The 14823-nt window shown below is 42.3% G+C and overlaps 2 protein-coding genes across 5 annotated transcripts in view; both read right to left on the bottom strand.

Moving 5' to 3' along the window:
• LOC107044805 overlaps positions 1-14823 on the bottom strand; it is a 76071-nt gene that overhangs the window by 39589 nt on the left and 21659 nt on the right. The window contains exon 1 of one of the 4 annotated variants that reach the window (XM_015266843.1): positions 287-344. The exons of the other annotated variants lie outside the window; for them this stretch is intronic. The gene's annotated coding sequence lies outside the window, so the exon portion shown is untranslated. Of the gene's footprint in view, positions 1-286; positions 345-14823 lie in introns of those variants that run through there. 4 annotated transcript variants of the gene reach the window in all.
• Positions 11148-14823, bottom strand: part of LOC107044806 — a 13621-nt gene continuing 9945 nt past the window's right edge. Inside the window, exons 3-4 of the mRNA XM_015266845.1 lie at positions 12163-13059; positions 11148-12070 (exon numbers count right to left, since the gene is read on the bottom strand). Of these exons, the coding sequence (XP_015122331.1) occupies positions 11381-12070; positions 12163-12477 (1005 nt within the window). The 5' untranslated portion in view covers positions 12478-13059 and the 3' untranslated portion in view covers positions 11148-11380. The remainder of the gene's footprint in view (positions 12071-12162; positions 13060-14823) is intronic.

Raw genomic sequence — 14823 nt, 5'->3', positions numbered from 1 at the left:
TAAAGTCGACAGTAGTCGTAGACCAGACTGGTCTGACCAGTCATCTGCTGAGCTAGTTAACGGGTGCATTGCCGTTGTTGTCGCATATTTTGTTATTTTATTTTAGGTAATCAAAGTGCACAGAAGATAGGAATTACATCGGATATATTTTCGTATGATTACGAACTTTAGATAATAATAATTATTTTTACATTGTTTTAATTTATTTTATAACGTATTTATTAGGGGGGGGGGACATGATCAGAGACTCCACTGCTAATGCCGTCTATGGCAGTGCGCAACTTACGCTGTTCACTCTCCAAACTGCCAAATCGCTCCCCCACGCAGTGACCTCTGTTTTAACCGTTGAGCTGGACGAGCCGTGGCGCATTCTCGTCGCTATCGGAGAGTTGACAGCAACTAGGCATACACGACACATCTTCATCGACTCAAATATCGTCGTTGCTGAAATACCAACAGTCAATAACGGGAACTTCCTAGGGTGTAGTCGGCAATGCAGTAATTCTGCCACCAACTAAACCAGCGTAATTACTTACTCCGTCAATAGATATCTCAGTAGCACAGTGTTAAGCCGATAGGTGATCACATGGAGAATAGAGTGGAGGATCAACGGCCTCCAATATGGCCGTCAATTTGGCATTTGCGTTGTTAGATCCGATTTCGCGGCGCTACTTTACATTTCTACTACTCAGAGGGTGAACTAGTCTGTGATTTGGAATAAGTATTCAGAGCAAAATTTCGCTGCTAAATAACGAATTATTCTTATGAAAATATATTGTATTTCGATAATAAAAATATGGATAAGTACCAAAATATTACAAAAAAATAAAAAATCGACGAATTTTTTGACATCGAAAAAATTACCAAAATCCAAAATTTTTCTTTTTGTTATTATAAATTGTAAGGGATTTTTTCCGGTGCTTCACCAGCAAATATCCCAAACTATTTCGGCATTTTCTCTATCGCTAAATTATCTCGGGCACCAGCTGGATTTTCACGGAAAATCCAACGGTAAACCGGCCTCAGAGGATAACTCGTCTACCCTGAGGACTTCTCGTGGCGGAACTAACAATGCCGAGCCAACATCAGCGTAAAACGGTAGAGTGGGCGAGGTCCACCATACTGGGAGTAATTCACTCGATCGATCTTCGTCTTTTCAGCCGAGAGACCTCGATAAAGCGTATCTTCCAGGAGCCATTTCTCCATGTATCTTTCGCCGAGGATGTTTCCATTCCTCTGACGTATTCCTTTCCTCCCCAGAGTGGCTCAATTCTAAAGAAGTCGACCATTACCTGCGGATCCTTCTCACTCCTCGGAGCGCCGAACACTGAGAGGCACATGCGACACAGGTATCCGGAGACTTATTCTCTCCTTCCTCTGCTTCCACGTCGTTCGCCTTCAGCCAAGTGAGCTGGCTCAACATCCAGGCTGCGATATCCTCCATCAAATCCAACGCTGTTGGTGCTGATGGAATTTCAAGGAAACTGGTGCTCCACACCCTACCAGTTTTATCAGAGTGCCTGCTCACCATCATGAATCGATCGTTTCTGGACAGTGTCTTCCCCTCAATTTGGAAAAGGGCTATTACTGTTCCTGTTGGTAAAGTCAGCTCTCCGAAGTCGCTTTCTGACTATCGTCCTATTGCACTGCTGCCTTTTCTAGCGAGTCTTGGAGAGATTGGCCTACATCCAATTGTCCTCGTTCTTACAGGAACGTAACCTGCTTGACCCTCGGCAATGTGGCTTCAGACCTGGCCACAGCACTCAGACAGCCTTGCTGAGACTTGTCAATGACGTGAGAAAGAATGTTTATGACCATAAATTCACTATCTTGGTTCTCTTCGACTTCTCTAAAGCATTTGATACAGTCTCTCACTCTTTCCTGCTGAGCAAGTTGACGGATCTTGGGCTGTCTGCTGGTGCTGTCGCGTGGTTTCGTTCCTATCTCACTGGACGATCCCAAGCGGTTAAAGGTGATCATGAGGTCTCCTCTTTTCTTGAGACCAATGCTGGAGTTCCCCAGGGATCCATCTTGGTCCTCTACTGTTCTTACTCTTAATCAACGACATCGGCCGCTGCGTATATGAAGCTCGACATCTTCTTTATGCCGATGATCTCCAAATCTACATTAGCTGTGACCCATTCGATCTCCAATGCAGCATTCAGCGTCTCAATGCCGACATCTCCAGGATCCAGGATTGGGCAATTACAAATCGTCTGCAACTCAATGTCAGCAAGACTAAGGCAATCATATTGGGTGCTCGAGGCTACATCAATTCCATTGATGTCTCTTCTTTGCCTCCCCTGGGCTGTGCTGGTGCTGCCATTGAGTTTGTTAGCAGTGTGAGGAATCTGGGGGTCTTCTTCGACAGTAAACTCACCTTCAGCAGCCATATCCAGCAGGTCACTGCCAAGATCAATTCAGCATTCTATCAGCTCTATAGCCTGCGGAAATATACTGATGTGCCGCTGCGCAAATTGCTGGTCAATGCTCTCATATTTCCTCATATCTTCTACTGTTTGGCTGTGTTACAAGGAGTGGGTGTGGTGCTGGATCTTCAGCTTCAACGTCTGATCAATCGTGCCGTACGTTTCGTCACTCAATGCTCGGTAAAAGCACTATCATCGCGGGCCAACACCCAGATTACTCGTCGTGGAGGCACGTGCGATCGGGCCTCCAGGAGTCAGCCTAACTCCCGGCCCACGGATCCACGCCAATACCACTTCTTTTGTCCGAAGTGATGGATCCCTGAGAACATGAAATTAAAACATCCCACGTCCTCAAAGTAATCCGATCATTCTGTTTCGGACGCCGAAGCGTCCCATTCTCTCGCTGTTCTGGATCTTGTCCTCACAACGGACTCCCATAATCCATAACGGATTAATGCCACTTACGACCGTCGTCGAGGACCGGACGATTTTCATCCGCTCGACTCCAGTGCCTGTCACCGACTGTCTCGAACAGTGATGCCAGACGCGGGTCTCACAGGTCCCCCACTCCTCGCTCGGGTACCACTGCGCAGCCTTCAGGGCGCCGAACGCCTGGCGCTCCGTTTAAATCGTTTGAATTTGATCGACAACGGCATGACTTTTTATTCCACTTGCTTCAATGGACATTGAGAGGGAATAAATGTTTAAAATAAAGTTAATAAATATTAGACGATGTAATGATCGAACTTCTCGTGATCAATGGACCAAGGGTTAAATGTCACAAGGGTCAAATTTCGCAACTGTCTATTGTCACAAGGGTTACAAGAGAATGATAAAATTTTACGGAGGTTGAACGTTGCAGTGGTCAAACTCCACAAGAGTCAAACATCACGAGGGTCACAAGGGGATAGCCAAATTTGACGAGAGTCAACGCCGCAAGGGTCACAAGGGGATAGTCAAATTTCACAAGGGTCACAGGGGTCACAAAAGTGTGGTCAAATTTCACGAGAGTCAAACATCGCGAGGGTCACAAGGGGATAGTCAAATTTCACGAGAGTCAAAGGTTGCGAGGGTCACAAGGGGATAGTCAAATTTCACAAGGGTCACAAAAGGATGGTCAAATTTCACGAGAGTCAAATGTCACGAGGGTCTCGCGGAGATGGTCAAATTTCACGAGGATCAAATAATTCCTACGCTAGCCCTGTTTCTCTATGCACAACCGAATTGAATAAATGTTATTACTGGAATTTACGTTACCGGTGATGTTGAATCTGAATCCGAAGTCGGGTTTTGGAAGTTGTGGTCAACTTTTCTTATTTATAACAATTCAACGTTTAAACCATCATATCACGGAAACCGTTGCAGATAGATAACAAAGTTTCAAACAAAAAATTTGGAAAATATAAAAATACACATTTTTTGTTGTATCCCTAACTATAATAGATAACGAGTCATCGGGGTGGGAACGAAGCGGGCCGTGCAGTAGCCCCTGCGCGAGGTGTCGGCGGTAAGCACGTGGACCGCCCGGGCTCTCACTTGACGGGCTATATCTCTGCAAATAATGGAGATATGACAAAACGACATAACATTAAATCTATGTATTTTTTATGAGTGAAATAGTTTGATGCTAAATTTTTTTCCGTATCTTGAACCATTTACTTACGAAACGGTATTAAACAAAACGGTTGGATGTGATTTGCCTCATAATGCAGCAAAAGAGCGTAAATATTCCATTAACGGCTAGGTGTAGAGAAAAATTTCAAAAACATGCTTGTATGTAAAATATGATAGCGAACATTTTTTATCTGAACCATTTTTCTCCATCTCTATCGAGTTTACCGATATACGCATTGGAGCGTCCCGACACATCGTGGGCTAACGCGCCGCCCGCTCCACCCCCACCCCACAACTCTTTATCTATAATAGGTAGGGAAAAAAGTTTCAAGACAAAGAATGGGTATTTTGATATGACAAAAAGATTTTGTTTGAAACCTGTTTCCCTATCCGCAACCGTTTCCATGATATAATGGTATAACAATTAAGCATTTACTCAATTTCGTAGTGCATACAGAAACAAGGCTAGCAAATGGACTATTTGGCCCTCGTGAAATGTGATCTTTTCGTTGTGACCCGCGTGATGTTTAACCCTCGTGAAGTTTGACCATTGCAATATTCAACCTTTGGGCAGTTTAATCATTCCCATGTGACTTTTGTGATGTCTGATCCTCGGGACATTTTATCATCTCCTTGTGACCCTCGTGAAGCTTGACCCTCGCGAAATTTGACCTTCCCCTTGTGACCTTCATGACCCTCGTGATGTTTGACTCGTAAAATTTGACCATTCCCTTGTGACCGTGAACTCGTAACGTTGACCCTCGTGAAATGTGATCTTCCCCTTTTAACCTTCGTGACTCTCATGATGTTTGACCCTCGTGAAATTTTACCATCTCCTCGTGACCCTCGTGAAATTTTACCATCTCCTCGTGACCCTCGTGAAATTTGACTTTCCCTTGTGACCCTCGTGAAATTTGACTATCTCCTCGTGACCCTCGTGAAATTTGACTTTCCCTTGTGACCCTCGTGAAATTCTCTCCTTGTGGACTCTCCTTTTGTCACCTTCGTGACCCTCGTGATGTTTGACCTTCTTGAAGTTTGACCAAACCTTAGTGATCCTCGCGAAGTTTGACCATTGTAACATTCAACCTTTGAGAAATTTAATCATTCCCTTGTGACCCTCGTGAAATTTGATCATCTCCTTGTGACCCTTGTGCAGCTTAACACTCGTGGAATTTGACTTTCTCCTTGTGATCTTCGTGATCCTTATGATATTTGACCCTTGTAACATTCAACCTTCGTGAAATTTAATCATTCCCGTGTGACCCTCGTGAAATTTGACCATTGCCTTGTGATCCTCATGAAGTTTGACGTTACGTTAATATAGGGTCACAAGGAAATGCAACGTTCAAATATGTTAAGGATAATCGGGCGAGCCCGGAGGGTTAGAAAAAAAGCAACCATTTTTCTCTTTTATTTTTTACGTATTCTTTAAATGATGGAAAAGGCGTGTGCAAAGTTTCAGACTGCTGGGGAACATGGTCAATTTATTATGAATTTTTGAAAAAGTGGTCATTTAACCCGTGATCTTATGGAAATCACAAAAAAAACTGCAAAACCCAAGGAAAAAAAGGAACCAAAGTCATGAAACTTTAGACACATTTAGAACATGTGATCAATGATTTTTTGAGTGAAAAAGATTGTCGCCTAGGAGCATTGGTTATTAATAATAGCAAAAAAAGTACTAAAAAATGAAATTTCTGCGCACGCAGCCCAAGCGAGCAGCAACGTCTCAAGTACCGATCGGGTGGGGNCTCTCCTTGTGGACTCTCCTTTTGTCACCTTCGTGACCCTCGTGATGTTTGACCTTCTTGAAGTTTGACCAAACCTTAGTGATCCTCGCGAAGTTTGACCATTGTAACATTCAACCTTTGAGAAATTTAATCATTCCCTTGTGACCCTCGTGAAATTTGATCATCTCCTTGTGACCCTTGTGCAGCTTAACACTCGTGGAATTTGACTTTCTCCTTGTGATCTTCGTGATCCTTATGATATTTGACCCTTGTAACATTCAACCTTTGAGAAATTTAATCATTCCCTTGTGACCCTCGTGAAATTTGATCATCTCCTTGTGACCCTTGTGCAGCTTAACACTCGTGGAATTTGACTTTCTCCTTGTGATCTTCGTGATCCTTATGATATTTGACCCTTGTAACATTCAACCTTTGAGAAATTTAATCATTCCCTTGTGACCCTCGTGAAATTTGATCATCTCCTTGTGACCCTTGTGCAGCTTAACACTCGTGGAATTTGACTTTCTCCTTGTGATCTTCGTGATCCTTATGATATTTGACCCTTGTAACATTCAACCTTCGTGAAATTTAATCATTCCCGTGTGACCCTCGTGAAATTTGACCATTGCCTTGTGATCCTCATGAAGTTTGACGTTACGTTAATATAGGGTCACAAGGAAATGCAACGTTCAAATATGTTAAGGATAATCGGGCGAGCCCGGAGGGTTAGAAAAAAAGCAACCATTTTTCTCTTTTATTTTTTACGTATTCTTTAAATGATGGAAAAGGCGTGTGCAAAGTTTCAGACTGCTGGGGAACATGGTCAATTTATTATGAATTTTTGAAAAAGTGGTCATTTAACCCGTGATCTTATGGAAATCACAAAAAAAACTGCAAAACCCAAGGAAAAAAAGGAACCAAAGTCATGAAACTTTAGACACATTTAGAACATGTGATCAATGATTTTTTGAGTGAAAAAGATTGTCGCCTAGGAGCATTGGTTATTAATAATAGCAAAAAAAGTACTAAAAAATGAAATTTCTGCGCACGCAGCCCAAGCGAGCAGCAACGTCTCAAGTACCGATCGGGTGGGGGTAGCGCGGTCAATTTAAACGTCTCTCGAGAGAGAGCGATGAAGCGTTGTGATTGGAGCTCCCTCGAGCCAGTAGTATCAGCTCCTGGTGAAAAAAAAAACACTACCGACGATGTTGCCACTTTTCCGCATGGATTAATATTTTTTCATTTATTAAAAAAAAACAATCTGAAAACCATTCAATGAGTGGAACAGATAGAAATAAATTTGATTAGCTCCAAAAATAATTTTTAACCGGAGATACTCACTAATATTGCCTGCATTTTGAATCCGAATGGGAAAAATTTTTTTGTTCAGCGTTTGGTTTTCTGCAGGAAAACAATAGAAACCCCTCCGCCTCACCTCCTACATTTCCTCCTCGCCCGATTATTCCATATAATATGCTATAGTTTTTGTAATTGTATTGTCGTTGATTACAGCGAAAATAAAATCCTAATTTGACTGGCCTACATACATAAAATAGCACAAACTCGACACAAATTCAACTGCATTACCGGCGTAAATTCACGTACTATGCTGCAGATGCCGCATTATGATCGAAAGAGTAACACTAGCAACTCGAACGCATTTCGACAGCCATTATTCCATAAGAAGGGTGCGCCGCTGAGGCTCCTCTCTATTTTCCATGGGCGATCAGAGGGAAACAGGCAACAAACAAGAGAGACAACCAGATATTCGTATAGGTTATGTGCAGCAGCAAGAGATCAGTAATAATTAGATTACGGGATTAATAGTAATTACGGAGATTACGGCCAAACCACCTGGTGAAAATCCTCTCAAATAACCTGGGCAAAAATCCTGTAAAACTACCTGGGAAAATTCAGGAAAATTTCCTGAAACCAAATATGACAATAATCTTCAGGTGGAAAGTCTGGATTTTCCCAAAGAATAACTCAAGAAATAAGTATGCCCATATGGGCCTCTGAAACCAATGGAAGAGAGAACGAGAATAGTAATTGTTCAGTCCCTCTCGCTCTTGTCCCTTCAAAAGCACATAATTGTATCATATTCCTATCCTACCCGTGGACCATACATTCACAGAATTTCATTTTCACGTCAACCAAACCTCCAAATTTTTTGACATTTTATTAGTTTGTTTAGTTCCAATTACTTTTCCATTTTTTTTATGTACGGCACCCCCTATAGAGTTAGGAGAGCGAAATAAAACGCGGGGTAGCTTCTTGGGTCCCAATGACTCAAAAAAAGATGATGACCGCTGGAAAATTGCCAATGGTCACCACCATACCTGAAACCTCAGCACATAAAGTTCTGAGACGAAGCGAGTCATGGGATCATGTCCTTCAGGCACATCAATTCAACGTGCAGATTATGCTTACTAGCCAAATGGAGTACGGAAATTTCTAGTGTCTTTTTTTTATCATTATTTTACATCGCTTCGACCCGGTTAGGGTATACTCCGACGATGATGAAGACTTTAAATGGTTACATCGCACCATTCTACCCGGCCGGGATTTGAACTCGGAACCTTTCACATGTGAGGCAACGATTTAAATATAATAAACTATGTGAGGCAACGATATAAATAAAATAAACTGTACATTATAGGAAAATATTATTATAAATTATAGGAAATTATCGCGAAACTCATAAACGGTAGTCTGCTGGGTTCCAACGGATGAGTCAAGCCACAGGGATCAAATGGCCGAAATAAATATATGCCGGTTTCCAAAATATATTAGGTGTGTAAATATGACTCCGCCCTTTCCCAACAGATGTCGTTTTTAGTATTGCTTACGTGCACTAATAAATGGCAACACTTGTATTCGATAGTAATTTATATCAGCTGTCAAACGCACTACGTGACATTTGGTTGAAATGTAAGCAACAAGTGTTTTTACCTCCGTGACAATGTCGGTTTTCGTTCCAAGTAAACATCATTTGCGGGAAGTGTTATTACACTATTATATTGCAAAAAAAAGTGTAGCGAAAACTCATCGTTTGCTTGTGGAGATTTACGGTGAGCATGCTCCATCTAATACAACTTGCAAGAAATGGTTTCAACGATTTCAAAATAATGATTTTGGCACTGAGGACAGAGAACATGGAAAACCACAAAAAAAAATTGTAGATGCTGAATTGGAGACATTATTGGCAGAGGATTCTTGCCAAACTCAATCAGAATTGGCTGCTGCATTAAATGTTGAATGATCAACTGTTTCAAAGCGTTTAAAAGCAATGGGAATGGTTCAAAAAGTTGGTAACTGGGTTCCATATGAATTGAAAGAAAGAGACATGGAACGTCGAAAAACAATTTGTGAAATGCTACTTGTAACGAGATTTTCTCGTTACGGGTTGAAATCCCTTCAAAAAGATAATTGAACTCTCAAAATTGTTGAAGAGAGATAAGTAGTGACACCTAGAAGCGGCTGAAGAAAGCCGGGGCTAGGTGAGATAAACCACAAACCAATGAAAGACCTAAGGCATAGCGGTTATGGGTGAAACCGCGACCCCTGGAGGTCTGGAGGGCGTACTAGACTATCGCCGTATTAGAATTCACCCAGCATGTGCTAGGGGAAACGGGGCCGACGTACAGGCCGTCCAACTGGGCGATTCTATAGGCTATGTCGGAGTAGGCTAGGGACCAACGGCCAGGTGAAAGGACTGGTACCTCCGTGATCCCGTCGGGTTGATTGGTGGGGATAGGGTAACGGAATGACCTATCGTCGCCGAGATATCCAGACTAGGAGGCAAGGCCCTAGTAAGATTCCGAGTTAGTCGCACGCGAGCGCTTGAACCGAGAGGTTGAAATAATCTCTCGGTGTGCTGGAAGTGGTGGATGGCTGAAGAAGCCATGGTAAGGAGTTTACTCAGCGTAGCCTGGTGCATAACTGTGGCGGCGAATATAGGGGGATGCCCCTGCATCCCCCGCGCGTAAATCTGAGTTATTTCGGAACGCGAGGTGACGACTTCGTCGTGTTCGGCGTCATCTAGTCTCGGCGGAACGATTCGAGGCGTATGGGCCCGTGGGCCTGGAGTCGAGAAATCCTCCTGTCGGTCCGACCATGCGCCGACGGTCTAGTACTACCCGGAGGCAGTGACGCGCGATGACCAAAGCGGTAACTGGTGGTGGAGAGAGTGGGTGATCGTAGCGTGGGTAACGTAGTTCCACCCTGGTCAGATCAGCCTCTCCACGTCCCAGGCTCTGAGGAGTCCCGGCTGAATCGCAGGTAGCTCGGAAACTCTCCCGAGTAGAAATACTTGGAGAGAGGAAGCATGCCGGAGGAGTCGAGAGACCCTCCGGAGGAAAGATGAATCCCATTCAGTAGGGAACTGGTGCCGCGAGGCATAATTCACGGCTTGCAAAGGCCGTGGAATGGGACGGTAATACTCCTGGTGGACCTCGCCCACTCTACCGTATCACGCTGATGTTAGCTGGGCAACCCATTGTCCAGCCAAAAAGTCCTCTGAGTGGACGAGTTTGCCTCAGAGGCCGGTTTTCGTCGAACCTCCCGTGAAGGTTCGGCTGGCGCCCGACTATTGAGCGATAGAGACGGCTAAAAAGTAGTTTGGATTTTTCCTGGGTGAACAACCCGGGAAAATATCCTTACATACTTCAAAGACAGCAAAGAAAAGGATTTCTGCATCGAATAGTCACAGGAGATGAAAAATGGACATATTATAAAAATCCTAAACGCCAAAAAGCTTATGTGAAGCCAGGTGAACCCAGTCCATCCCAGCCAAAAAGAAATATTCACAGTGCCGAGGTTATGCTCTGCATTTGGTGGGATCAGAGAGGTGTTATATATTATGAGTTGCTCGAACCCTCTTAAACTATTAATGGGAAGTTTACCGACGACAACTAATGCGTTTGAAGCGAGCCATAGAAGAAAAACGACCAGAATGGGTGAATAGGCACAGTAAATTAATTCTTCAACATAACAATACTAAACTGCATACCGCCCAAGTTGTGAAAAGATATTTAGATGGACAGGACTGGTAAGTGCTACTCCACCCGCCATATTCGCCAGACATAGCTCCTTCAGATTACCACTTATTCCGCACACTGCAGTCAGATCTTACGGGAGAACGGTTCACTTCATACGAAAGTATCAAAATTTGGCTTGATAATTGGATCAGCTCAAAAGACCAGGATTTCTTCAGGCAAGGAATACGTAAATTACCTGAAAGATGGGCGACGGTTGTAGCTGCAGATCGAGCATACTTTCAATAAACTTTTCTTTAATTTTCTAAACAAGCAAATGTGTTTTATTTGAACAAAAAAGGGCGGAGTCATATTCACACACCCAATATGTCGGAAATAACAATGATACTTCTTATGGTATTTCATTCCATAGAGCTGGATGTTTTAGTCGATTGTTTAAATAATTCTCCAACGAATATTTCAAGTCCTTTCGGTTACACCCAGATGATCCTTCTCGGGTTTTACTCACAATACGCATTAAATTTTGTTTGCCATTTTCATCTCTCGTAAGCAAATCATTATATTCACTTACGAGAGCAAAACCTCTTTCAGCAATATCATTTGTGACCTAAAGAGATCGGACGATTTTGGAAGCTGCAACAAAATCATCTCTTGTCTCCCATGTCGTCGGGTCGCTACCAAGAAAACTGGAATCTATCTTCAAAATGTTGAAAAATTGAATCGTGTGTTTGGTAACTAATAAGTCCAGGCTCAATTTTTGCATCGATTCTAAATAATCGATTCTCATTCTTCTCCTTTTTCTATCATTATCAAGCGCAGGACGAGATTTGATAGCCTGACACATATTTCTCTTGCACTCTAAATCTACGTTTTCATTGAAAAAAGCGAGAGCAATCAATTCTTCCGGTAAATAGCAGAGGGGTTTCACAAACTTCTCCAATACAGCTTTCCAGACCTTTGATGGGACGCTGCTAGAACAATGCGCATCTGCTGCTAAACGTTTCAACAGATTTAAATAATTATTTGAAGCAGTCACTATATGCGAAGCTGTGAACCAGACCCTCTGGTACAGGAGGACGATGAAAATGCACGTGTTCATCAAGCCTGATATTTGGGAGAGGTTCAATCGGAATTGCTCTCTGAACGGGCAAATTTTCAATGAATAAATAGCTTTGGCCATCCACCGAGCATGATGAATGGGACCCAAGGCTCGAAATCGATTTCCTCTCAATTTTCCACCTAGGAAAATGACCACCAGTTCGAGGAATTCGCTATAGTCCCTATGGATTGTTTCATCCTGTAAAATGTACAGAATTACATGATATTCTTTCAATGACATACAAATTTACCATATCGGTGAAGGAGTTGAGAAAATATATTATAACTAACCTTCAAGTGCTCTTCAGCAAACGCGAGGATATCTGCCGATTCACAATGCAAGGCTTCTTTCACGGTGTTATCTTCCACTCTGGGTGAGTATTGTGTTTTATCCATGTTTTCCCACTCGTTTTGGAACCTCTTAAAAATCTGAACGTCAGGTCCAGAAGTACAGCCCATTGATACTTCGAAAGCTGTTTTCAGTAGAAGTTCAAAAATATGGTGACGGCAAGCTAAGTGCAAAAGATCCCTTCCAATTAACCTTTCGAGCAAAATGCATGCACCGCTGATAGGGCCGGTATTACTAGCAGTAGTGTCGAATACCATGGCGCATACATCATCGAGAACGTCCCACTCTTTCAAGCAACTGTATACCGCTTCCGCTTGCAACTGCCCAGATCCTCGTACAATTCCAGGGACACCAAGTAATTAATGCCATCCAAAACCCGATATCAGGACTGAGAGACGATCAATTTTTTCCTTTTTATCCTCCAGCATAGGTAGTTGTTTACCATCCCAGGGATCACTCACGACATGGCATGGCCTGTTCATTACATGATCTCGTATAGCATCATTTAGAGATTATTTTTTTACGATTTCGTCGAACCGTCTCCCGGCTTATATGGACATCTTCCAAATTCATTCTGGCTGCAATTAGGCTGGCTGCTAACACTCGCGCCGCCATTCGATCGCTAACTTTGGCTCGATCCAAAACTGCTGTGAGATCTTGGGTCATGATCTTTCTGAGTCCTTTGGATTTCTTAGATGACGGTGGAGCTTCATAGTTGGATTCCATTCCTTCACCGTCATCATCTTCGAACTCTACCTGCTTCAAAATTGCATCCCGGTCTTCTTCATCGTCATCAAAAACCTAATTGCCGAAGTCCATTGCAATTCCGTCTGATTGAACTTAAAAATCAAAAAGAGAATGGAAATTAATTAGATATCAGCACATGGAATTGGAAAATGTAAGGAAAGATGTTGTTTATCGGTTAAAATATTCCCGCATGCCTATTTTTTTCGATATGGTCAGGAAACTACATGGTGCATCGAAGGCTGGAGGTCGCTCTAAACTACGTATGAAAAATTTCATCACTTTTTACGGATACGGAAAACCGGGGCTAAATGGGATTGGGAAATACATGAAAAACAGTCTTATGTTGCACGGGTCTCCCCTTTTGAAAGAAGTCTGATTCTAAATTTTCAGCTATCTATCTCTCCTGGTGTACAACAAACACTGATATTGAGGTTTTTTATTAGAAACGTCTCTCAATTTTTTTATGGCTACTGGGTGGTTCCTATACGAAAATTATAAAATGTCTTTTTTGCAGAAAATGTTGAAAATTTCAGGAAAAAAATCAATATTCAAGTACCGTATTAACCCTCTCTCTAACCTACTCTAGGCAATTTCCGTAAGGATTCGCCGTCCCCACTCCATCGCCCAAATAGTGAGTTCGTTCGACTTTCATCAAAAAGGGTTAAACTAATCTAGAATAGATTTAACTAACAAATTGTCATTGACATTTTTTCTTTTCACAATGTAAATTTTCCTTTTTTAAAAAATTAACATAGCTCTCCAGCGATTAGTCATCAAAATGTGACGATGTGCTGAGCATTAGCATCTATAAAATTGAATTTCGAATTCGAAAAATTTCCACAAGCTTTTCACAGAAAGCTTTTGCTTCCTGTCGAAAATTCAGAGAATTTTCTCTCTGAAGTATATGGAGTTTTTTCCTGAGCTCCTGAGAGCCAATTGAGAATAAATTTTTCAAAAATTGGCTTCCTGTGCAGAAATGTATTGAATTCGAAATCCATTTGTATGAGTACTACTGCTTAGCACATCGTGGAATTTTGATGACTTATCAGAAAAAAGCCATATTTTGCAACAAAAAGGAACAAATATGAATTCCAGTAATTTAAATAATGAATCGATTTTCAACTTGCATAATACTGTTCCAGAGCATTTATATAATTTTTCCCGAAATTTTGCAAATTTTTCAAGGAAAAAGTTTTCTGTTTTTTCACTTGTGACGAAATGAGTTAATTTGTTCGTTTTTAACTCATGTTCACCTGCGACCTCGGCTAGTCTCGGTGAGCTCACGGGTGGTTCGCTCAATCGGAGGGATAAGTGAAGGATAGAGGGAGGGTTAACGATATTAAACCGACCGTGCTAATGTGGGTAAAATAATTATATATTAACTTCCTTTTATACACGGTAGTGTTTAATGGGTCGGTATAACGCGGTACTTGACTCGACTTTGGGACCTTGACTTGACTTGGTTCTTGGTTGGCTGAAGGCCTGAGCTCAGAGATCCGCTCTGTTTTGCTCCTGATCGTACTCTGACGTACTCTGGTGCTTCCCGAGTCGTCCAAACTCGTCAAAGTCCCAAAATGCTTACCTAAGCAATCCCACGGTTTTCTTCACTAATACGGTTTCGTGCATTCGTTTGTATAGAAACCTACACAGTCAAACAGTTCAGCACCCTGAACTGGACCTGTAGAAACCGTGGAACTGCTTACGCTGGTGTCCATGGGACACCGTGGGACTGCTGAGCAATCTTTGGATGAAGGGAATGAGAAACCTCGTTTCCCATTCCCATCGTCCACCACTTTGGGCATAATAATTATAATTATTAAATAAATCGACGTATTGATCGATCTCAATACGTCACA

The sequence above is a fragment of the Diachasma alloeum genome, unplaced genomic scaffold (assembly GCF_001412515.2).
Source record: "Diachasma alloeum isolate Michigan unplaced genomic scaffold, Dall2.0 Dall_scaffold_00810, whole genome shotgun sequence".
Taxonomy (NCBI): domain Eukaryota; kingdom Metazoa; phylum Arthropoda; class Insecta; order Hymenoptera; family Braconidae; genus Diachasma; species Diachasma alloeum.
This window is presented reverse-complemented; position numbering and strand designations above follow the sequence as displayed.